The sequence below is a fragment of the Eptesicus fuscus genome, chromosome 11, assembly GCF_027574615.1.
Source record: "Eptesicus fuscus isolate TK198812 chromosome 11, DD_ASM_mEF_20220401, whole genome shotgun sequence".
Taxonomy (NCBI): Eukaryota; Metazoa; Chordata; class Mammalia; order Chiroptera; family Vespertilionidae; genus Eptesicus; species Eptesicus fuscus.
In genome coordinates this window covers 57,545,841-57,567,073 of record NC_072483.1, presented here as the reverse complement: position 1 = coordinate 57,567,073, position 21,233 = coordinate 57,545,841, and the positions used below count along the sequence as shown (strand labels likewise).

Below are 21,233 nucleotides of genomic sequence, written 5' to 3'. Positions count from 1 at the left end.
ACCACCTCTGGGGGTGTCTGCCCCTCCCTAGACCCTGTCCTGTCCAAATCCCGGCCCCTGCCCCACCCTGAGGCTTAGAGCCCTGACTCATGGGGCCCCCGTGGCTTAGGTTCAGGTGGTTTTCCCACCATCCGTTCATGTATGCAATGACTTGCAATAATAGTTTTGTGACTAAGCAAGTTTATTTTGGAGAATTCAAATAATGCATGAAATATTAAAAAGCTAAGAATTTTGAGGCATTTTCTGCTAGAGTAGCAGCAGGGCTTTGCAAAGGTGGCCCACGGATTCTGGGAGCAAGTGTTGGAGGATCCTCCATTTCCCTGGGACACATGCTGGTCCCCAAAATGTCAAAATGTGAAGTGCTCTGCAGTTCACTCCTGGGGTCGCCCTACAGAATCCACCTGTGCACAGGTATATACATGTATGCAGTACATACTAGCACACATGCACAGATACTACACAGACGTGGTTCACACAGGCCCACATAACATACATATACACATACCACACACACACAGGCTTGTCACCAGGACATGCACAGAGCACTGTCTGTACCTGGCATCCGTTGCTGGACAGGTGGGGGCTGGCCTTTTAGAAAAGGAGGTGACGTGCGCCTCTGAGACCCCCAGACAGGGACAGCAAGAAGAGGGGAGAAGGGGACAACCACCTGCTCCCAAGAGAGGACATCGGCTTGAGGAAGCTGGTTGCACACAGAACCTTCCGGTGTGTTGAGACTGTAGCTGGGCTCCCTTTGGGGAAGGCGCCTGGGTAGGAAGGAGATTATTTTTTGTAATTTTTGGATGCCTTGCACTTTTTTTTTTGGCTAAGTGCATGTACACTTTAGAAACAAAACAGGACAAACCAGGTGACAAGCTGATTCAGAGATCCGGGTCGGGGGAGCCAGCTGCCTCCTGCATGCCCTCCCCCACCCCCCATCCCCCACTGGGAATGAAGCCTGAAACCTGGGCCCAGGCATGTGCTTTGACCAGGAATCTGACCGGCCGGCAGAGGCATCTTATCTGTTTGCAGCCTAGATGTTTCATCCTTCAGTTTCCCCAGGTCTGTAAGCAAACTGAGCTATGCTTAGGAGGGTGAATAATTATAAAACAACTGTGGCTATGTTAATACGAGCCCTCCCCACTACCTTTCCACACACCCAGAAAATCCTGTTGGAACCAACAGGAAAATCTGACTAAATGTCTGGACGCGCTGCAGACCCACTGGGCCAAGGCCGCATGCCCTTGTGCTCTTGAGGAACTCGCTCCCTGTGGCCCTGACTGTCACCAAAGCTGGAGGAGTGCCCATCAAAGCAGAGCGCACCGTCCAGGCCACACCGCACACGAAGCATCACATTGAGCGGTCGGGAATGTCTGCGAAGCAAAACCTGCCTTCCAGTCCTTGAGCCCCGAACCCCAGGGCCCACGCCCTGAACGCTGAACCTGGACCCTGAACCCCTGGGAGTGGAGAGACAACTCCCCTCCGGGAGCCGCTCCCACCAGGTGGGGCATCTGCTGATGACAATCTCAACAATCTCGAATGTCCTGGACGTGTGGAGCGATGGCCATTGTGTTTGGATGAGGAAAAGCTTATGATTTTTGCCTCTAAACTGAAATGTGAGAAGAGGTTATGTAAGGGGCCCCCGGGGAGGGATCCTCCTGGAGGGGCCCAGGGAGTGGTGAGGAAGCCCCAGCCAGAGGGCAAGCGAAGGAGAGGGTGATTCAGTGGTCTCAGCTCTGGGAGCAGGTTGGGGGAAGGTGGGGGGCAAGGAGTCTGCCCCTCAACCTTAGGATGTGGCTGGGGATGGGCAGCCCCACGCAGGTCTACAGGGAGCAGTCTCTGAGGATAGCAGTCTTCCATGATTGTGGGCCTAGAGGGCTCAGGGGGAGAGTTTGGGTTCTTGTGGCCTGCAGGGCACCTGAGGACAGCCACCAGGATGCTGCTTTATGGAATGGGGGAGATGACAGGTCACAGCGCAATGTGCCTGACCCCTGACCTCAACCCCACTGACAGGTGACAGACCTCACAGTGGACGCAGTCCCAGGCTACCTCACCATCTCCTCTCTGACTCCCTCCCACCCTCACCTAGTAAATCATCCACCATCCACAGCTGGAGGTCACTCAGACTTAGGGGACTCAAGGGCCTGGAGCAGAGCAGGCTCCTCCTTAGGGACACGTGGTGGTGGGAACAAGTGAGTCACGGAAGTTTCTGGAACGGCTCCTGGTGCAGGGGTGCATGAAAAAGGGGCTTCCCGGACAGGCCCTGTAAGGCCTGTCTCCTGGCTCCCCGCCCCACTGGCCCTGGTCCAGAGGTGCAAATAGGTGTTCTGGGGACGTGGCTGGGAAGTCAGATGATGTGCCCTTGTTTCTGGGCAGAGTTTGCAGCAGCCATTAGCCCTCTGAGCGGGGGATGGGTCATAGTGGGTCTGAGGGTGACTGGTGGGAGGATGGGACATTAGACCTGGTGGCTCACATTCCAGCTTACTGGTCTGAGGCAGAGGGCTGGGCTCTGGCCCTAGTCCTGACTCAGGCCTTGGGGTCATTTCATCAAAGCCAGGGCCTAGAGGGGCTGCTGCCTGAGGGGTCCTCTGTGGCATATGGCCAGCTGGCAGTCCTGGTGCTCACTCCCCTGGCAAAGAGGGTGCACTCCTGATTCTGTGGATGGGAGCCCATCCCACTCATGGTCCTGCCAGCCCCTTGCCTCTGGTTATCCCCACCCAGGGGAGGAGGAAACACGTGGCCTGGCTGGCCTCCCCTCACGCCTTGGGTCTGCCCCAAAGGCCATCCATTCGCACTGGATCCAGGCCACACACCTGGCACAGAGGTGTGAGCGTGAGCGGCTGGAGGCAGCCCTGCACAGGAAGCAGGTGGCAGAGTGGGCTTGGAGGTGACCCTGTGTCCTCTGATCAGGCTCTTCCAGTAGGGTTGCCACCTGCCCCCAGACTTCATGGTGGTTTCTCTGTGCTCCTACACCTCTGACCTGCTCTCATGGGGGCTCCAGCCAGGTCCCACAAGTCACAGGCGGCCTCCCTCTCCTTTCCCAGGTCACCTGGGTGGCTAACCTCAAAAATCCCCATCACGGGCTTTGTCTGAGCTGGGTGGCAGCCAAGGGCTCTGGGCCTCTGGCTTCAGCTCACACTTCCTGCCTGGATCCCGGAGCTGGGACCCAACTGGAGTGCAGTGTCCCTCGGCCCTAGCACGTGCAAGGGATCAGAGTGGTGGTGACACCTGAGGTGTGGGCGGCTGGGTGGAAAGAGAACGTTTCCTTTAAAGGAAGAGCAAGGCAGCCCCCGGACCTTCATGGAGAGAGGAATGGGGGGACGGGGGGCGGGGTGTGGGGTGTGGTGGTGCAGGAGTGTCCAGGTGGAGAGCTGCACCATGACCTCGGGGTATAGACGGAGGAAAGCAGGGATGATGGGCCTCCCACCACAGTCGGATGCTCTGGGTGAGGGAGGTGGGGCTGTACACCCACCAAGGGTCTTTGATGCTGGAAACCAAGATCAACAGTAATTAATATAAATGCGAGGAGTCCACCAGAAGGCTGGGTTTGGACTCCCCTTTGATATTCACTGGTGAATATTTACATTTTATTACCTACTGCTGACTTAATGGCCTAAAGCAAGCTCCCCCAAACCTGATAATCTTACTGTTGACTAAACATTACCATTGATATGTCTGTTTGCATTAACAAAAGGGAATTGTGGATTCTAGTAAATAAAAGCAGCTGGGAAAGGAGACTCAGTGAAGGAACTTGACTGCTACAGTTGAGCTTTTCCCTGGCCTCCCCCCATAATCAAATTAATATTTCTTGTGTATCAATTTGTGCGTCAGCCCTTTCTCCAAGCCTTTGAACCCGAAAGCCATGCTGGCCATGGCTTTTCACACTTTGAGGCCAGGGAGGCCAGGTCTGAGCATCTCCTGGAGCTGCGTCCACACGGCCTCTGGACCCCCCTGTGGTGGGTGACGTGGCTGTCCTCCTTCCAGACCCCTCCGCTGTGTGACACCCAAGCCTGGATGCATTGAAGGTGAGTGGCTGTCTTCGCCCTACATGCAGGGTTGACCCCCTCCCCGCAGGGCAGAAGGCACAGGGAGACAACAGCCTCACAGGTACCTCTGTGCAGGCTACACAGAAAGCTCCTCCCTCCATTCTATCACCAAGTCCTCCAACCTCTGCAAGGTTGTCAAGGGGCTCAGGCCACCCAAGGACCCCCTCTAGTCCCCTTCTCTCCCTACACGCCCCCCCCCCCCAGACTTGGAAGGTCAGAGGAGGGGCATTGAGAGCCAACAAGACCTCCCAGTTTGGAGTGGGAGGGGAGGTGGTGGGGTTCAGGAGGTCCAAGGTGGGCTCTTGATGGGGATAGAAGGACAGGCAGGGGATGACATGGCTCCTGGTCCTCCATTCCCTGCCTCCTCCTTGACTCCATAGGGTGTGGGTGAGGAAGGGGGCTCAGGTGAAGGACCCAGCTTGCTAGTCAGTGAGCCAGGCCTCCTGGGGGCACAGTCTCCCTCCGTCGGCGGGCAAGAGATGGACTGGCCAGGAGAGACGTGTGTTCCGTTGGTACAAACCAGGCTGCACATGGCTGCTCCCCAGCCCTGGTCTCCATGGGACACCCTTTGCTCAGGACAAAGGAAGGCCAAGTCCCTGCCACCCACCCCTGGCACTCCTCTCGCTGCCTTCCAGGTTTGAAATCAGTTCCTCTCCTGGAGCCCCAGCCGTCCCCATCACCCTTCACCGGCTCCCCTTCCCCCACTGACCCTGTGGTCACTCCTTGGTCCTCATCCACCTGACAGCTGACCCCCAACCCTCCCCCCTCAGCGTCCTTAGCTGCTGCCTCCTGCTCTCCAGCCTTCAAGCCTCCGACAGCTGAGGCTGAGCCCCTAACCCCTTCTCTCTCCTGCTGGCTGCTCCCAGGGGCCCTCCTGGGGGCCCTTGGCTTTGGACACCAGGAGCTGAGGCTGTGGCCTCCATCCAGGCCTCGTCCTTGACCCGGCATGCAGCTGCGGTCTTTCTCCACAGACTCCGTGCCTTGGGCCAGCCCATCGCCAATTGTGCCAACACCTCAGGACCTGCACCCCCTGAGGGCTGGTGGTTCCGGGGTTCCCCTGTTCCCTCGGGAAGGGGCCCTGTGGCGCTTCTCACGGGTGTTCACACAGCTGCCCTTTCTCTGGGGTTCCCTCACCAAGTGTCCTGAGAATTTGACCTTGTGAGGTGTGGTCACTGTCTACACCACGGCGTTGGGTTAGGGTTGGGGTTACAAAAACACACAACAAATTGGGAGGAAAGTACACATTTGTCACAACAGCAACAAAGTCTGAGGCCCCAGCAGGTGGGGATGGGGCCTCGGCACTTGGGCCCCGAGATGTCCCCACCTGTGGCACTGTGTGTCCCCCCGCCCCCCGCCACACCCGGAACCCCTTCCCAGCTGTAAATGGATGAACAGTTGGCTGCCCTCGGTCGGTCTGTCTGTTAGAATAACTGTCCTTTTCCCCGGCCCAGTGCCCTGAGTGTGCCCCAATGAATCAGAGGAATGGCATTTCCAAGTATAACCACGCAGTTTTCCCCGGCTCATTTGCCCCACTGGGGCTCCCTGAGGAGCTAGGCTGATGCCTGCATCGGGCCCAGGGAGGGCTGGCCCTGAGGAAGCAGTGGGAGCCCCGTGCCCTGAACCCTGGGGCTTCTGCCTCGGGCAGGACACAGGAGAGGTGGGCACCGTGGCGGGGCCTGGAGGAGGGAGCACCACCCCCAGACTGCCCTGGGCCTGGCCCCCTCCTGCCCATCAGTGAGCCCTTCCCTGTCTCTCACCTGACCCAGCAGCTTCTTAGAGAGGACTTGGCACTCCCCCGAGAGGCGCCCGTGGGATTGCTGACCCTGGCTGGCTTCACGACTTTCCCCGGGACCTCGGGCTTGGCCGTGTGGCTTCGCTGGCCTGTGAGATGGGAGGGCCTCCCCGCTACCCTCTATGTAAAGAGCGTGTAAGGCGGCTGCTAGAGCGCAGGGCAAACCCCATCGGAAACCGAACCTCGGACTGACAGTGAGCTTGCGGAGCCACGCCTGCTGCTGGGCCTCCGAGGTTCTGGGTGGTTTGTCACGAAGCGTGAGTGTGGGGCTCGCTGGCTAATCCACCGGTATCCTAACCTGCTGGTCAGGTGCAATCTCCTTTGGTTTGTGCTGCTTGGATTCCTGGCCAGGTGGGTGCTGTCCACGCACTGCCTGCCTTTCCTTGGCGGCCTAATGCCGTTTCTCTTTTCAACTCCCACCCCCATTTTAGAAGTGAGGCCCAGGGTGCTTAGCTCCAGCTCCTCTGAGAATGGAGGCAGGGCCTCATGCTTCTCCTCATCCTCTTTCCCTTGAGGGCTGTCCTGGGGTGCAGACCCCATACCCTCTGAGCCCCGGCCCCGGAGGTCTGTGTGTGTGGAGATGCCAGGGTGGAGAAGGAAGCCCCACCGTGGTGGCCTGTCCCACCAGGTGTGCAGTGTCCCCCTCCCCCAGAGCCTGGCCTCCTCCACATGGCTGTCTGTCCTGTCCAAGCCCCTCAATGGGCCACGGGACCCTTTTTTTTTTTTTATGGACTTTGCACGTGGTCAAGTGCTGCAAACATTTCCCCAATCTGTTGTCTGCTGTTTGTCTTTGAATGAGATTCATTTATTTCCTGAAGAAAGAAATGAGCTTTTATGCAGTAAAATCTACTAGTATTTTTGTTGAGTTCCTATGATGGAATCCTCATTGAAAAGTTTTTTCCAGCCCAAGATACACGAAATAGTAAATGTCCTCCTGGCATCAAGCACACTTTTCAGAAGAAAAGGAGAGGGAGAACAGCTCCTGAACTTGGTCTCATATTTCCCTTTTTCCTCCTCAACAGTGTTGACTGACTTTGCTTCACACTCAAGTATTTGCACCTCCTGAGTTCTGGATCCAGAGGCCCTGGAGGCTGCCCACAGCTCCCTCCAAGCTCACCCTAGGCCGACTGACCCTTGAGGTGGGCAGGGAGAGCAGGTGTGGACAGCGAGGGGAGCCTGGAGGAGAGGCTGAGAAAGAAACCAGTTCCCACCTGTGCCCAGGGAAGGGCTGGTTCTTCCTTTGGCACGTAGATAATCCCTCCCATTGGGGTGAGGGTGGAGGGTGTGGCCTCATACCTGAGCTGGCAGGTGAACTTCTCTGGGAATCAAATTCATACTCTGCAAGGGGCCACATGCAGCCGGTGGCCTGGGGCAGGAGCTGGCAGGGAGCCTGAACCCACCTGCCCTGCTGCGCCAGCCCCCAGGACCCGCCAGCATGCCGCTGTCCCTGCGGGGCAGCATGCAGAGGTAAGGCAGGGAGTCGGGGCGGCGGGGGGGCGGGGGGTGGGGGGGAGAACTTGGGTCCTCCAGGGGAGACAAAGCACTTCTTTAATCCTCGGATGTCCTGAGAACCTGGCAGAAAGGAGTCATTCTGTGTTTGTCTTAAAAAGGGAAGTCACGCGGTTGGGGGCTCTAACATCCCCCTGAATTCACCCCCAGGCTTGGGCCTCTGGGGGACAAGAGCCCAGGGCTGAGGAGAAGATGAAGATTTGAGCTTTGGGGTGAAGGCCTGGGTGGAGGACTGCTAGGGGCCCGAGATTTGTAGTGATCTTCCATCCTCCTTCATGGCATTGGCAGTTACCTGCATTTACATTTTGGTGTCTCCCTTCCTGTGAACTTTGTCACCGTTCTGTGAGGAGGAGGCATGAAGGCTGGGGGGTAGGGTCACTCTAGCTGGGACCAAGCTGGGTTTCTCTGGCTGCTCAGCATCCCGTGCACAGGGCAGGTGAGGCAGCGTGGGGAGCCCCAGGCTGTCTGGTTGCTCTGAGTGTCCCAGGCTCACGGGCTCAGCTCAAAGCACTTGGAGGAAGGGGCTCCCAAGTCACTGCAGCCACAGAGTCCCTGTCCCCACAACCCTGCCAAGGGCCACCCAGAGCCTGTTCAGTTCCCTTGAATTGTGCGAACGTTTGCAGGCTTCTCTCGCTTGGCCCAGCAAACGGTGTGCTTGTTTGTTGAGGGGCAGAGAGAGGACAACCATGGGCAGGGCAGCTGGGTGGGCAACCTCGTGGCCCTGGGCAGTCCGAGGAGCTGAGAGCAGAGCCAAGACTTTCTGGTCAGATGGGCTGTGGCGTCTCAGTGAGTCAGTCCCCTTGCCTGTGATGAATTTAGGCACAAACCCTCCTCAGTGACTTCAAGGTTTTGGGGGACCCCTGATTTGGGGGGCATCTCCCCAGGCTCTCATGGCTGCTGGGGACCCCAGCCCAAGACTGTGGACTCGTTGGCTGTATGGCAGTTGTTGGATGTCTTTGGGATATTCGCCTGGGCCTCTAAAAACTGGCATTTCTGTTTGTTTGGGACTCAGTTCTGTGGGAGCAAAGAACCCTGAGAGTGCTGAGCCCTGAGGATCTGTGCTGTGGGGGCTGTGTGGCCTGTGGGGGCTCCATGCATTTCAGGATGCTTGCTGGGGGGGGCTGAGTGCTGAGAGCACCTCCCTGCCAGCTCTTGGTGACACGTGGCTGTTCCCTTTATAAGCAGAGGAGGTAGAGTCTCAGACACAATGAAGTTGGGAGGGAGGCCAGCTGTAGGGGGGCTCCCAACCAACCCTGACAGGACCCCACTTGCCGATTAGGCAGCAGAACTTTGATGGGGATGGTGCTGCCTCCCTGGGGGACCTAGGCAATAGGAGCTCTGGGTTTCTGGGTGTCCTGTGGGGCTGAAGGAGGAGCCACTACAGGCCCACAGCCCTGATACTTCCTGTTCTGTCCTATAATTATTTATTCTATGTTTATCCTATATAATAAAAGGCTAATATGCAAATTGACTGTCACTCAACACATAAGATGGCTGCCCTCATGTGGACACAAGATGGCTGCCCCCATGTGGACACACGATGGCTGCCACAAGATGGCCAGCAGGGGAGGGCAGTTAGGGGTGACCGGGCTGGCAGAGGAGGGCAGTTGGGGGAGACCAGGCCAGCAGGGGAAGATAGTTGGCGGGGGGGACAAGGCCTGCAGGGGAGGGCATTTAGGGGAGGGGAAACCAGGCCTGCAGGGGAGGACAGTTGGGGGGAACCAGGCCAGCAGGGGAGGGCAGTTTGGGGGGACCAGGCTTACAGGGGAGGGCAGTTGGGGGGACCAGGCCGGCAGGGGAGGACAGTTGGGGGGACCAGACTGGCAGGGGAGGGCAGTTAGGGGTGACCAGGCTGGCAAAGGAGGGCAGTTAGGGGTGACCAGGCCGGCAGGGGAAGGCAGTTAGGGGCAATTGGGCTGGCAGGGGAGCAGTTAGGGGGTGATCAGGCTGGCAGGGAGACGCGGTTAGGGGCAATCAGGTAGGCAGGCAGGCGAACGGTTGGAGCCAGCAGTCCTGGATTGTGAGAGGGGTCCCAGATTGGAGAGGGTACAGGCTGGACTGAGGGACACTCCCCCCATGCATGAATTTCATGCACCGGGCTCTAGTTATTTTATATTCTACATCTAGTATATATTTATTCTGTTCCATCCCATCCTACTCTATAATATTTTATTGTATTCCATTTTTATTTTACTGTTCTATTTCACTCTAGTCTACTCTATTCTGCTCTATTCTATTCCTCGCCACTCCTCTCCCTTCCATTCTATTCTATTCTGTTCTACAAAAGCTCTGGCTGCATTCCCTGCATTGATAGTGAGACCCACTGAATCGACTTCTCAGCAAATGGCATGCAGCCCACAGTTGAGAGTACACCATCCTAGGCTGCTGAGCGTGAAGCAGTGATTGGGAGGAGGATCGGCGTCCTTTGGGGTAATGGGGACATGGGCTGTACTGGGCTCTCCTTGTACCAGCAGTCTGTTAACAAGCCCCTGGGACCCAGCCGCTGGAAGAGAGGACGTGGCGTTTCTCAGGGACAGTGGCCCCTCTGTGCCCACTCCTGGCACCCCTCTCCCCCCAGTGGCTGCATTCAGCCTGACAGTTGAGGGGCTGGAAGGCCCTGGACAGCCTTGTGCTCACTGACTGTTGGCGGGGGTGCCTCAGTTTCCCCCACATGGCCTTCCAGGGGTATAACAGCTTCCTTGGGTGGCTGTCTTGAGCAGGGTCTCAGGGCAGCAGAAGCAGACGCTGCATTATTCATGCTGTGCTCAGAATCGCACAGCGTCACTTCCGGCACATTCTACTGGTCAAAGCGACATCCTGTCATTCCCAATTCAATGGCAGTGAAATGGGCGGCATCTTGATGGGAGGGTAGCAGGTCGGTGGCCACGTTTCTCCTCTGCCACATCCTGCAGGTGGTGACAACGTGGCCTTCTTTTCCTTTTCTAGATGAAGTCCCCGGGAGCAGGGTGACCCACACTCCTCTCCTCTGTGATTTGGGGGATGTTGAGTTTGGATGCCTGGCACCCCAGCACTTTCTTTTTAAAAAAAATACCTTTTTATTGATTTTAGAGAGGAAGGGAGAGGGAGAGAGAAATAGAAATATCAGTGATGAGAGAGAATCATTGATTGGCTGCCTCCTGCATGCTGGGCATGTGCCCTGACTGGGAATTGAACTGTGTCCTCCTGGTTCATAGGTCGACGCTCAACCACTGAGCCATGCTGGCCGGGGGCCCCTGTTTCTTTTTGATTTGGCCTTTATATGGATGGCTCTGTGCTCTGAACTTGCTGACCCATGGTCTCCACTCTGCACTGACTAGGTCTCCGGCACTGGGAACTGCCCCTGGCCTCCGGGAGCCCTGTGCCTGGCCTCACGCAGGTCTCTCTGGGAGGTACTGGAGGCTAGCTCCTCAGCCCACTGAGTTGGCAAGGCGTCTAGGCCGCCTGTTCCTGAGGATGCAGCCTTTGCTGCCAAGTGCTTGTGTGTGTGTATGCGTGTGTGTGTATGTGTATGTGTGAGTGTATGTGTGTTGAGTGTGTGCGTGTATGCATGTGCGAGAGTGTGTGCGTGTGTATGTGTGTTGAGTGTGTGTATGCATGTGTGAGTATGTGTGAATGTGTGAGTGTGTGCATGTATGTGTCTGCAAGTGTGTGCACGTGTATTGTGTGAGTGTGTATGTGTGTGAGACTGTGTGTGCATGTATGTGTGAGTGTGTGCGTGTGTGTATGAGTGTGTGTTTGTGTGTGAGTGTATGTGTGAGTGTGTGCATGTGAGTGTGTGAATGTGTGAGTGTGTGCATGTATGTGTGTGTGAGTGTGTGCATCTATGTGTCTGTGAGTGTGTGCATGTGTGCGCGTGATTGTGTGCATGTATGTGTAAGTGTGTGCGTGTGTGTTTGTGTGTGAGTGTATGTGTGAGTGAGTGTGTGCGTGTGTGTGTGAGTGTGTGTATGAGTGTATGTGAGTGTGTGTGTGTGTGTGTGTGTGTGTGTGTGTGTGTAGGGAAGCCCTGAGAAACTGTTCAGTCTCATCCTTAGCCCTTGCTAATTAAATGCTCTCTCTGCACTCACACCCTTCCAGCTAAAGTGCCATTAGGGTTCCATAAGGACCAGGCGAAGGGACAATAGATGGGTGGATGAGCAGTGACTACTGTTAGGGGATAGCTTTATCTGATGATTTTGGATCCTACACATGAGCTCTATCTAGGTGGGGGCCCTGCATTAGCTGAGGAAGAATTTTTTCTAAGAAAGCCCAGAGCCCAGAGGCCAGATGGGAGCTTCTAGGCCATGTGTGTGGTTGGGGGGTGGCAGTGTCCCTTTCCAGTCCATTCTGCTTCCCTCCGGCTCTGGCACCCTGACAGGAAAGAGAGGATGGGGCAGGTGACCGGGTGTGTGATTCTTCTACCTGTAGTGCTGGATTTTGGGGGTGATTTATAAGATCACCCCCCAAAAATTAGAGATTAGGCTGGGTGTTGTTTTTCTAGATTCCAGCTAAAATTGGCTGATCGCTGAATGATGGTCAGACATTGGGTTCCATGTCCTTTTATAACCCTACAGAGGGCAAATGTTTGTCCATTTCTCATGAGCTGGTCAGATGGGCCTGCAAGGTGTAACCCTGGATATAAAACCATTGTGAATCTTGCTCATATGCTGGCTGTCTTGCCTGTTTATTGCTCACAATTTTATATATTTTTTATTGGTTGTTACCAGATGCCAGGAATTCTTCCTGAGCAACCTGGGAATGGCCTCACCTGGGGCACTCACTGGTCAGCCCTCGGCTCACCGGGGCGTGGGCTTGGGCCTGGGCGCCTCACGCTCTCCCCACTGGCCCCCAGTGGAACTGGACCAATGCCAAATCCTGTTCTCAGTTCCAAATGCGGGGAGTTTGAGGCTCCTGAGCAACGCGGGCCACCCCCAAAGGGAAGGGGGTGCCACAGAGAAGTGTTTGAGTGGTGAAGTTTTAGGGATTGCGGTGGCCCCTTCCAGCTAAAGGCACTTGGAAGCATGATCGCATGGTTTATACTTTTCAACTATTTTTCATAATTTTTCTCACAATTATTGGCTTTAAATTTTTTTTTAGCAGCTGGAGTCATTTAAACAGTGTTAAAATTTTATTTTTTCAAACAGCTTTATTGACATGTAATTCACATACCAAGCAATTCATCCATTTAGCCTTGTGCAACCAGTGGGCACTCGTTAAAGGCTAACCATCTATGAGCAACTCCTGGTGTCAGGACAGGCCGGAGAGGGACTCCCTGCCTCGGCCCTGAGGGTTGCTGGCCCCTCTGGGCTGACCACTGGTCCCCCCTTGGCCACTGCCTTCCCAGGTCACTTCAACCCCCACAGCCCTACTGACCCCACGGGCGGGTCTTGGAGCTAGAGCCAGAAGAGCCTCTCTTTAGAAATGGGGAGTTCTCTACAAGACTTCCTGGTTGTCACTGAGCAGCTGCAAAGAACTGAGACACATTCATGCTGCCTCAAGGCCAAAGAGATTACTGTAAGTTCCAAACAGATGGTCAGTGTGAGCAGAATCTTATTAAAGCCTCTGCAAGGAGTCGGTAAACCGCAGTATTTGTGGGAGGGAGTTTTATGGTGGAACAAAATGTCGACTGGAGAGTATCGTAAGGGAGACCAGCCTGGCAGGCGTCCCAGCAGGGGTTAAACCCAGCAGGTGTCAGGGGACAGCACACCGCTTCCCTGGGAGGGTCTCATGAGTTCAGTGGAAATGACTGTAGCACAGTAACCCTGTGGCTCTGTGACCACAGTATGGCCTTCTAGAAGGGCAACCCTCTGGGGTTTGGAAACTTGTCCCTTCTCACTCTGGTGCAGGCTACTGGTTCCCCCAGATCCGTGCACCTCACTGGGGCCCTGCTTCTCCTAAGTCCCCCGAAGTCCCCCACCTGCTTCTCCTGGTCACTCCCCTTTCTGCATCTCAAGGGGTCCCTGTGCTGCTGCCCACAGGCCGCTGCTGACTTGGGTGTCCTTCCCTATTGGGCCCCACTCACTGCTGTTCTATCACTTACTAAAATATATATATTTCAGAGAGGGAGAGATAGAAACATAAATAATGAGAATCATTGATCGGTTGCCTCCTGCATGCCCCCTACTGGGGATCGAGCCCTCAACCTGGGCATGGCCCTTGACCGGAATCGAACCTGGGACCCTTCAGTCAGCAGGCTGATGCTCTCTATCCATTGAGCCAAACCAGCTAGGGCTATCACTCCCCCACCCCCACATTTATTTATTTAATTATTTATTTTGCACTTAACCATACAATATACAAACTAAATCTATTACCAGGTTGTAGATATAAGATAATTAGCCACTTACGTGCAAAAAAATTAATATTTCAAGAAAAATGAATTTAAATATAATAAAATCGTATCACTTATTTAAAAAATATTTTTATTGATTTCAGACAGGAAGGGAAGAGAGATAGAAACATCAATGATGAGAGAGAATCATTGATTGGCTTCCTCCTGCACACCCCACATTGGGGATTGAGCCCACAACTCAGGCATGTGTCCTGACTGGGAATCGAACTGTGACCTCCTGGTTCACAAGTTGACACTCAACCACTGAGCCATGCCAGCCGGGCTGTTCTATCACTTACTAAGGATCAGCTATTCCCACCTGTCATAAGGACTGCGGCAGCATCAGGGAGAGAATTACTTGGAGAACAAGGCTGAAGTGAGGGAGGGAAAAGCTTATCTAGTGTCCGTGTGTGTGCATTGTGTGCAATGTGTGTGCAGCACGTGCAGTGTTGACAGTGTCCACAGTGTGTGCTTTGTGTGTGCAGTGTCCACAGTGTGTGCACTGCGTGTGCTTTGTCTGTGCAGTGCCCACACTGTGTGCAGGGTGAGCAGTGTGCTCAGTGCATGCAGAGTGTTAAGGGTCTGCAGCGTGCACATTTCCCTTCCTGGGCGAGCCCTCAGGGTCTCTGGCATCCGCCTGAGCTTGTCCCTCCCCACATGGTGCCGCTGTGTCCTGACCTGGTTCTTTCCACTGGACGTGCTCTGCTGGGCGTGCCTTGGCTCTTCCGGCGCCCCAGGAGGCTTCCCCACCTGCCCGTGTGGAGAGGCGCCGGTGCGTGCGGGTGGGGACAGTGTGGCCTGCTGATGAATGTGTCTCTGGGCACAAGCCTCTTCCCCAGCGAGTGGCCTCAGGCGAGACATGGGATCTTCCTGAGCCCAGTGGGTACCAGTGACCCCCTGGGACTCCATGGGGTAGAGCAGGTCAGGTGCCATGGGGTACTCGGTGACTCCAGGACAAATCCTTGCACATGTCCTCTCTGGACAAAGGCTCTGTGCACTTTAACTCAGAGGTCCTGAGAGGTGGTGTCAATCACAACAGTGAGGGACAGCCCTACACTATGGGGTGCCCCTGTCCTAGCCTGTCTCTTCCCTGATCTGGTCACAGTGTCTCCCTTGGGTGTCCCAGCCCGGGGACTATTGCCTGAACCCCACCTGCTGCATTCCTGGAACCCAGGCGGGCCCTCTAAGTGTCCTCTTTTGTGGGGCTTCTCCCCTTCTGTGTGTGTGTGTGTGGGGGGGGGGCGGAATGCCAGGATGTACTACCTCTAGGCCCCCACCCAGGATGTGTCCCTGGGGTATGAGTTCAGGGGTCTCAGTCAGGCCAGTCTCCAGGGACCCCTGACCTGCTCTCACCTCCACCTGTCAGATTCCTGCCCACTTCCCGGAGAATGGATCTGCCTCTTAGCTTCCCCTGGCTTTGGGCAGTGGGTAGTGTGGCAGGGGGCCAAAGGGGAGTAGAGTCTGATGATCCATCCACCCAGGGCCTGCACAGGCCGGCACACAGTACAGGAGCCCAGCCTGTGGTACATGAGGGGCAGAGGGTATAGCCACTTAGGGTTCAACAGGAGCTGTTACACATGTGATGCTGAGCTGAGGTGGGTGGGGTGGGTGACACCAGTCCCTCCTGTGCCCCTGACTCGGGGGCTCACTGGCTCACCTACCCACAGGTGCTTCTGGACCCTCCTCATCCTGACCCTGCTCCTGCTCCTGCTGGTTGGCCTCCTGCATGTGGATATGGAAATGCTCACACCGTGAGTGCTGCATTGGGTGCTCTGTGGTCTGGGCACTGCTCCCTCCCACACCAGTACAGGGCCCCAGCCTGCTTTTCTCCAAGCACTGGCCAGTGACCGGGCAGGTCACACCTCCTAGATGGGGTGGGCCCTTCCTTTTGGGGACCCATTAGCTTCTTGAGGCATGGCTAGGGCCTAGGTTTGGGGAGATCAGGACCCCTGCTCCCTGCCTGTCAGTGGTATGTCCTCTGTGAAGCCCAGGGCCCACGGGGATGGCCACACAGGCCCAGCACTTGAGCCTGGTTGCTGGGAGCGTTTTGTGACCTCAGGTCACCTCCCCCTGTCCCTACCGCCAACTTTGGTTGGATCTCCTTGGGGTACGGGGGAATGCCAAAGTCCCTGGGTCTCTTTGCCACCCCTGCCTCCTCACTGTCCCCAGGGCCAGTGCAGGCCTCTGGACCCTGCCTCTCTCCCCCATCCTGGATCTCTCTTATTGGCCCTGCTTTGGGGTCTTGCTGCTCCAGGCTGGCGTCCACCGCTGGGGGCACCAGCCTCCACTCTTGCCCTGAGGTCAGGTTGGCCCATCCTGATATGAAGAGTCAGCCAAGAAATGCCAGACACATGGCCCAGGCCACAGGGCCAGCCCCATGTCAGGTGCCCCAGCAGCCAGACAAGAAGTTGGGGGGCCAAGAAGGGTGCCAGCATCTAGGGGTCCAGCCTGTAGTACATGAGGGGCAGATGATGCAGCCACCTAGGGAGAATCATGTTTGTGCCAGTGGGTCCTTGGGTAAGGTGACCAGACGGCCCACTTTTGGTGGGACAGTCCCGATTTTTAACAATTTGTCCCGCGTCCCGCGGCGTTTTTAAAAAGTCCCGATTTTTGGAAAGAATGCACAACAAGCTAGGGAATAGCGGGAGAACGGGAAGGGAATATACGGTTTTCGGCGGCCATGTGGCTATTTAGCCAGGATATGAGTTTTATATTATTTTTGTTAATTTTATAATGTTAAACTTTAATAATAACAAATAATTGTTGAGAACTGATTATCGAGAACTGCTTATCAAAGTTCGCATTGTTGATCAGTTGTTAGAATTCGACCACCATGGTTTGGACTTAATGAACAATGGCATTTTTTGGGATTGGCAACGACGAAAACATTTTGTAACTGTCTCTCAGACGATACACATCGTACTGCGTGCTAGTAAGCTAGTTAAACAAGTGATGTCATTACAAATCAGCTATTCAGATAATTTAGGTAAGTAATTTATTTATTTATTTCAAAAATACATAAATTTTCTTGAATTTAGCAGACAGTACTCGTATTATTTATATTTTATAGTGGCGGCAAAAAGTCTAGCACCGGCCTTGAAAGTGACACTTATGACTTACGTTACGGCAAATTCAGAGGAAAGATAATACAAGTTAGTATTGTTATTATTTAGAAAGAAATATAGGATTAAAATAATTTTTAAAATATAGTTACTTTATAACAATCGAATTAATTTAATTTATAAACTAACAATAAAATATGTTCATGTAATTATGTACCTACTTACTGTGTTTTTAAGCAATATGTATATAATAATTTATAATATAATTTTAAATTATTTTTTTAGATTTTTAACATAATGAGTAAGAAAAGAGGATGCAAATTCAATGATGATCTAAGAAGTGAATTTCCTTTTATTAAAAAGAAAAGTGATTACAATATAGACCAAATTTTTAATCAAGAACCATCCCCTCCCCCCCCCGCCACCAGGCCGAAACCGGTTTGGCTCAGTGGATAGAGTGTAGGCCAGTGGACTCAAGGGTTCCAGGTTCGATTCCAGTCAAGGGCATGTACCTTGGTTGGGGGCACATCCCCAGTAGGGGGTGTGCAAGAGGCAGCTGATCGATGTTTCTCTCTCATCGATGTTTCTAACTCTCTATCCCTCTCTCTTCCTCTCTGTAAAAAATCAATAAAATATATATATTTTAAAAAGCTTCCCCCCCCCCCCCGTCAATGGTGTCCCGCTTTACCAATGTTAAAATCTGGTCACCTTATCCTTGGGGGCTGCAGGGTTGGGGGGTCTCTAGGTTAGAGGGACCACAGTGATGCAGCTGGGAGGGTTGGGATATCACCACTATGGGGAGTGCGGGTTGGGAGGCTGCTGGGTTGGAGGTCATGTAGTTGGGGGTCGCTGGGTCATGCAGCTGGGAGGTTTGCTGGGGATTTCCGGTTGGGGGGTGCATGGGGGGCAGTGTCCCTCACTGATGGCAGCATGCTGTCCTCCCAGCCTCCTCGGCGGCCAGACTGAGGGGCTGCCCATCACCAACATCATGTTTCTCAAGACGCACAAGACCGCCAGCAGCACGGTGCTCAACATCCTCTACCGATTTGCTGAGATGCACAACCTGTCGGTGGCGCTGCCAGCCGGCTCGCGCTTCCACCTGGGCTACCCCTGGCTCTTCCTGGCGCGCTACGTGGAGGGCGTGGAGCAGGATGGCCCACAGCGGCACGTCAACATCATGTGCAACCACCTGAGGTTTAACCCGCCCGAGGTGGGGCTGGGGGCGAGCCCTCTGCAGGTGGGAGATGGGGCGTCGTGGAGGGGCAGGACTCCGCCGCAGGCCTTGAAGGCACTTTGTGGTGTTGAGGCTGACCATGCGGGAAGGCGTCAGGCCTGGGCTCGGGAGAGACTGTGGGGTGTGTACAGGGACCTGGCTGGAGGGGGCTGGTAGCGGTCCATTGGAAGACCCTGCCACTCCAACCCCCACTTCTCTTGGCCTGCAATTGCTCTTGGAATCAGATAGGGGTGCCCTCACAGCCTGCGGCCCTCTCCTCCTTCTCCAGATTCCTCTTGTTCCCAAACCGCACAGTCTTCCCACCCCAGGACCTTTGCATGCGCTGCCCCCTTCAGTGTGATGCTCTTCACACCTCCTCTTGTGGGCCATTTGGGTCTCAGATTCTTAGAGATCATCTCCTCCTGGGGGCTTCCCTGACTTCCCTTCCAGGAGAGAGAGGGGGAAGTGGAGGGAGTTTGGGGGAAGGGCAGGGCCAAGCTCCAATGTTTTAGGATCATTCTGGACACTCGTTGGAAGTGGCAGTCAAGGGAGCAAGGTAGCATGGACGGGATGCAGGGAAGCCAGTGGGAGAGGTGGTGGGCAGCATCAGGTGTGCAGCGAGGGTGGAGGTGGGGGTGGGGGGAGGACACCTGCCCCCTGAGCGAGCTTCTGGAAGAAGCCGGAGCGTCACCAGCCCTCATTCTGTCTTCACACAGGTGCAGAAAGTGATGCCCAACGACACTCTATACTTTTCCATCCTCAGAAACCCCATCTTCCAGCTGGAGTCCTCCTTCACCTACTACAGACTCATCGCGCCCGCCTTCAGGGCCGCCCCGAGCCTGGACGCCTTCCTGGCGGCCCCGCACACCTACTACAACCAGAGCCAGAGCCTGAAAAACGCCTGCGCCCGGAACCACATGTGGTTCGACCTGGGCTTCGACCCCGACGCGCCGGTGGAGGAGAGCTACGTCCGCGCGCGCCTGGCCGAAGTGGAGCAGCGCTTCCAGCTGGTGCTCATCGCCGAGCACTTCGACGAGTCCATGGTGCTGCTGCGGCGCCGGCTTCGCTGGCGGCTGGACGACGTCGTCTCCTTCAAGGTCAACTCGCGCAGCCAGCGCACCGTCACCCGCCTGACGCCCGAGGGCCAGGAGCGCGCCAAGCGCTGGTGCGCCCTGGACTGGCGCCTCTACCAGCACTTCAACCGCACCTTCTGGGCCGCCCTGCGCGCCGAGCTGGGCCCGCGGCGACTGCGCTCCGAGGTGGCGAGGCTCCGGGCGCGGCGGCGCGAGCTCGCAGCCCTGTGCCTGCAGGACGGCGCGCCCAAGAACAAGACGCAGATCACCGACCTCAGGCTGCAGCCATTCCAGTCCGGGCAGGCCGACATCCTGGGCTACAACCTCAGGCAGGGCTTGGACAACGAGACGCTGCGCATGTGTCAGAGGATGGTCATGCCCGAGCTCCAGTACATGGCCCACTTGTACACCTTGCAGTTCCCCGAAAAGCCCCCCAAGGTCATCCCCTTCCTGAAGGCATAGCCCCTCGGTTTGATGCCCGTCCCTGTGCTGTCACGTTGGGAGGCCCTGGGATTACAGCCCCGCCCCCCAGTGTCCAGGGAGGAAGACACCTGCAGGAGGAGCTCCTGTTGGACGCAGTCCAGAAGGGAGCCTGTTTGTCGTTCGTGGGGAGGGACTGAGGGCGCCCTGCCTGGCAGGACATGATTCCTGGCTGCTCGGGGGTCCAGCGGTTAGAGTGCGATGCCCACCGTCAGTGTCACATGCCCTGCGCCCTTCAAAACGCGCGGTGCCCGGAGCGCTGGAGGAATAGCTCCTCTCCCAGCTCAGCCTGGAGGCTCAGCCTGGCCGGCCTGCCCGGTGCTGGGGGCCCCTTCCGTTCCCCTCAGGGCCTCCAGCTCAGAGGACCGGGCAGCTGGGCTGGGCACCTGCAGCGGTGGGTATTCCGGTGTGTAGGTGTGTCCACACTTTTCAGGTAAATCAGCATTTCAAAGAAGGGGAGCACCCGTCCCCCCCTTCCCCCCCCACACACACCCAAACGATCAGAACAGGAGGCAGCAGCTCCCTGGAACACTGGGAGCAGAGGACGTGGCTAGTGCCTTCTCCCAGGAGGGGCAAACTTTTTCAAAGTGATTTTAACCCGCAGAGCAGGGTAAACAAGAGCTTTCTTAGTACCATGGCTCCTGTTAGGAGGACACTCCACACGGTGCTACCACCAGGTGACTTCAGCTCTTTCGGAAAACCCGGTCCAGTTAAGACAGGTCAGTCAGCCAGGGAAAGTAGAATAGGAAAGTTGAGACAAATATTTAAATGACCTAGCAGTTTACAGCCAGCTAGTAAATCGCAAAATCCTATATTCTGTAACCAACGACATCTAAGAGTAAATGGTTTACACTTCTTCCTAACCAGAGGGTATACAGCTTAACTGACTCCTCAGAGAGATAGATAGCAGAAATCCAGTTAGTACAGTTTGTACCAACCACACCCAAGGATGATAAAGTTAAAGAAATGAATTTGCCCGGCCTGGCGTGGCTCAGTGGTTGAACTCTGATCTATAAACCAGGAGATCATGGTTAGATGCCCAGGTTGCAGGCTCGATTCCCAGTGGGGATCGTGCAGGAGGCAGCAGATCAATGAGTCTCTCTCATCATTGATGTTTCTATCTCTCTCTCCCCCTCCCTCTCTGAGATAAAAAATAAAATAAAATAAAAAGAAATAAATCTCATGTTGGTGCATCACCATAAATCTGATGAATATTCTGTTGAAATCCTCTCCTATGCCCTGGCCGGGTTGCTCATTTGGTTAGAGCATCTTCTCAATATGCCAAAGTTTCAGGTTCGATTCCCAGCCAGGGCACACACAAGAATCTACCAATGAAGGCATAAATAAGTGGAACAACAAATCTATGTTTCTCTCTTCCTATCTTCCTCTCTCTCTCTCTCTCAAATTAATACAAATTAAAAATAGAGATCCTCCCCTAAGACTACTCCCAGCCTTTAAAACCCTTAAAACAAAGGACCCAGTGTGAACTTTTCTTCCTGGGAGCGTGCCAAGCCTTATCCTTCCTCCTCTTCTTCCCCCACAGGCAGGCACCTCCTAAACTCTAAGGGTCCCATGAGACTTGCAACCAGGGGAGCAATGGGCAGTGGCAGCTCATCCAGGGCTCACCCCCTGAACCTGTCTCCAAGGCCCCCTTGTCTCTGACTCGAGTGAGCTGACGGCCGCCTCGCCTTGGCTCACTTATTTCCCCTAAAATTCCCAGAGAGCCAAAGCAGCTCCGCCTAGCCTCTCTC

At 55.2% G+C, this 21,233-nt stretch overlaps 1 protein-coding gene across 1 annotated transcript; it reads left to right on the top strand.

Annotated features, from left to right (window-relative positions):
• Positions 1–7,270: 7,270 nt before the first annotated feature.
• Positions 7,271–19,928, top strand: GAL3ST2 (galactose-3-O-sulfotransferase 2). The gene is made up of 4 exons (XM_054722839.1): positions 7,271–7,302; positions 15,220–15,405; positions 17,662–17,926; positions 18,646–19,928. The coding sequence occupies exons 1-4, from the start codon at positions 7,271–7,273 to the stop codon at positions 19,462–19,464; spliced, it is 1,302 nt and encodes a 433-aa protein (XP_054578814.1). The 3' UTR covers positions 19,465–19,928.
• Positions 19,929–21,233: the final 1,305 nt, after the last annotated feature.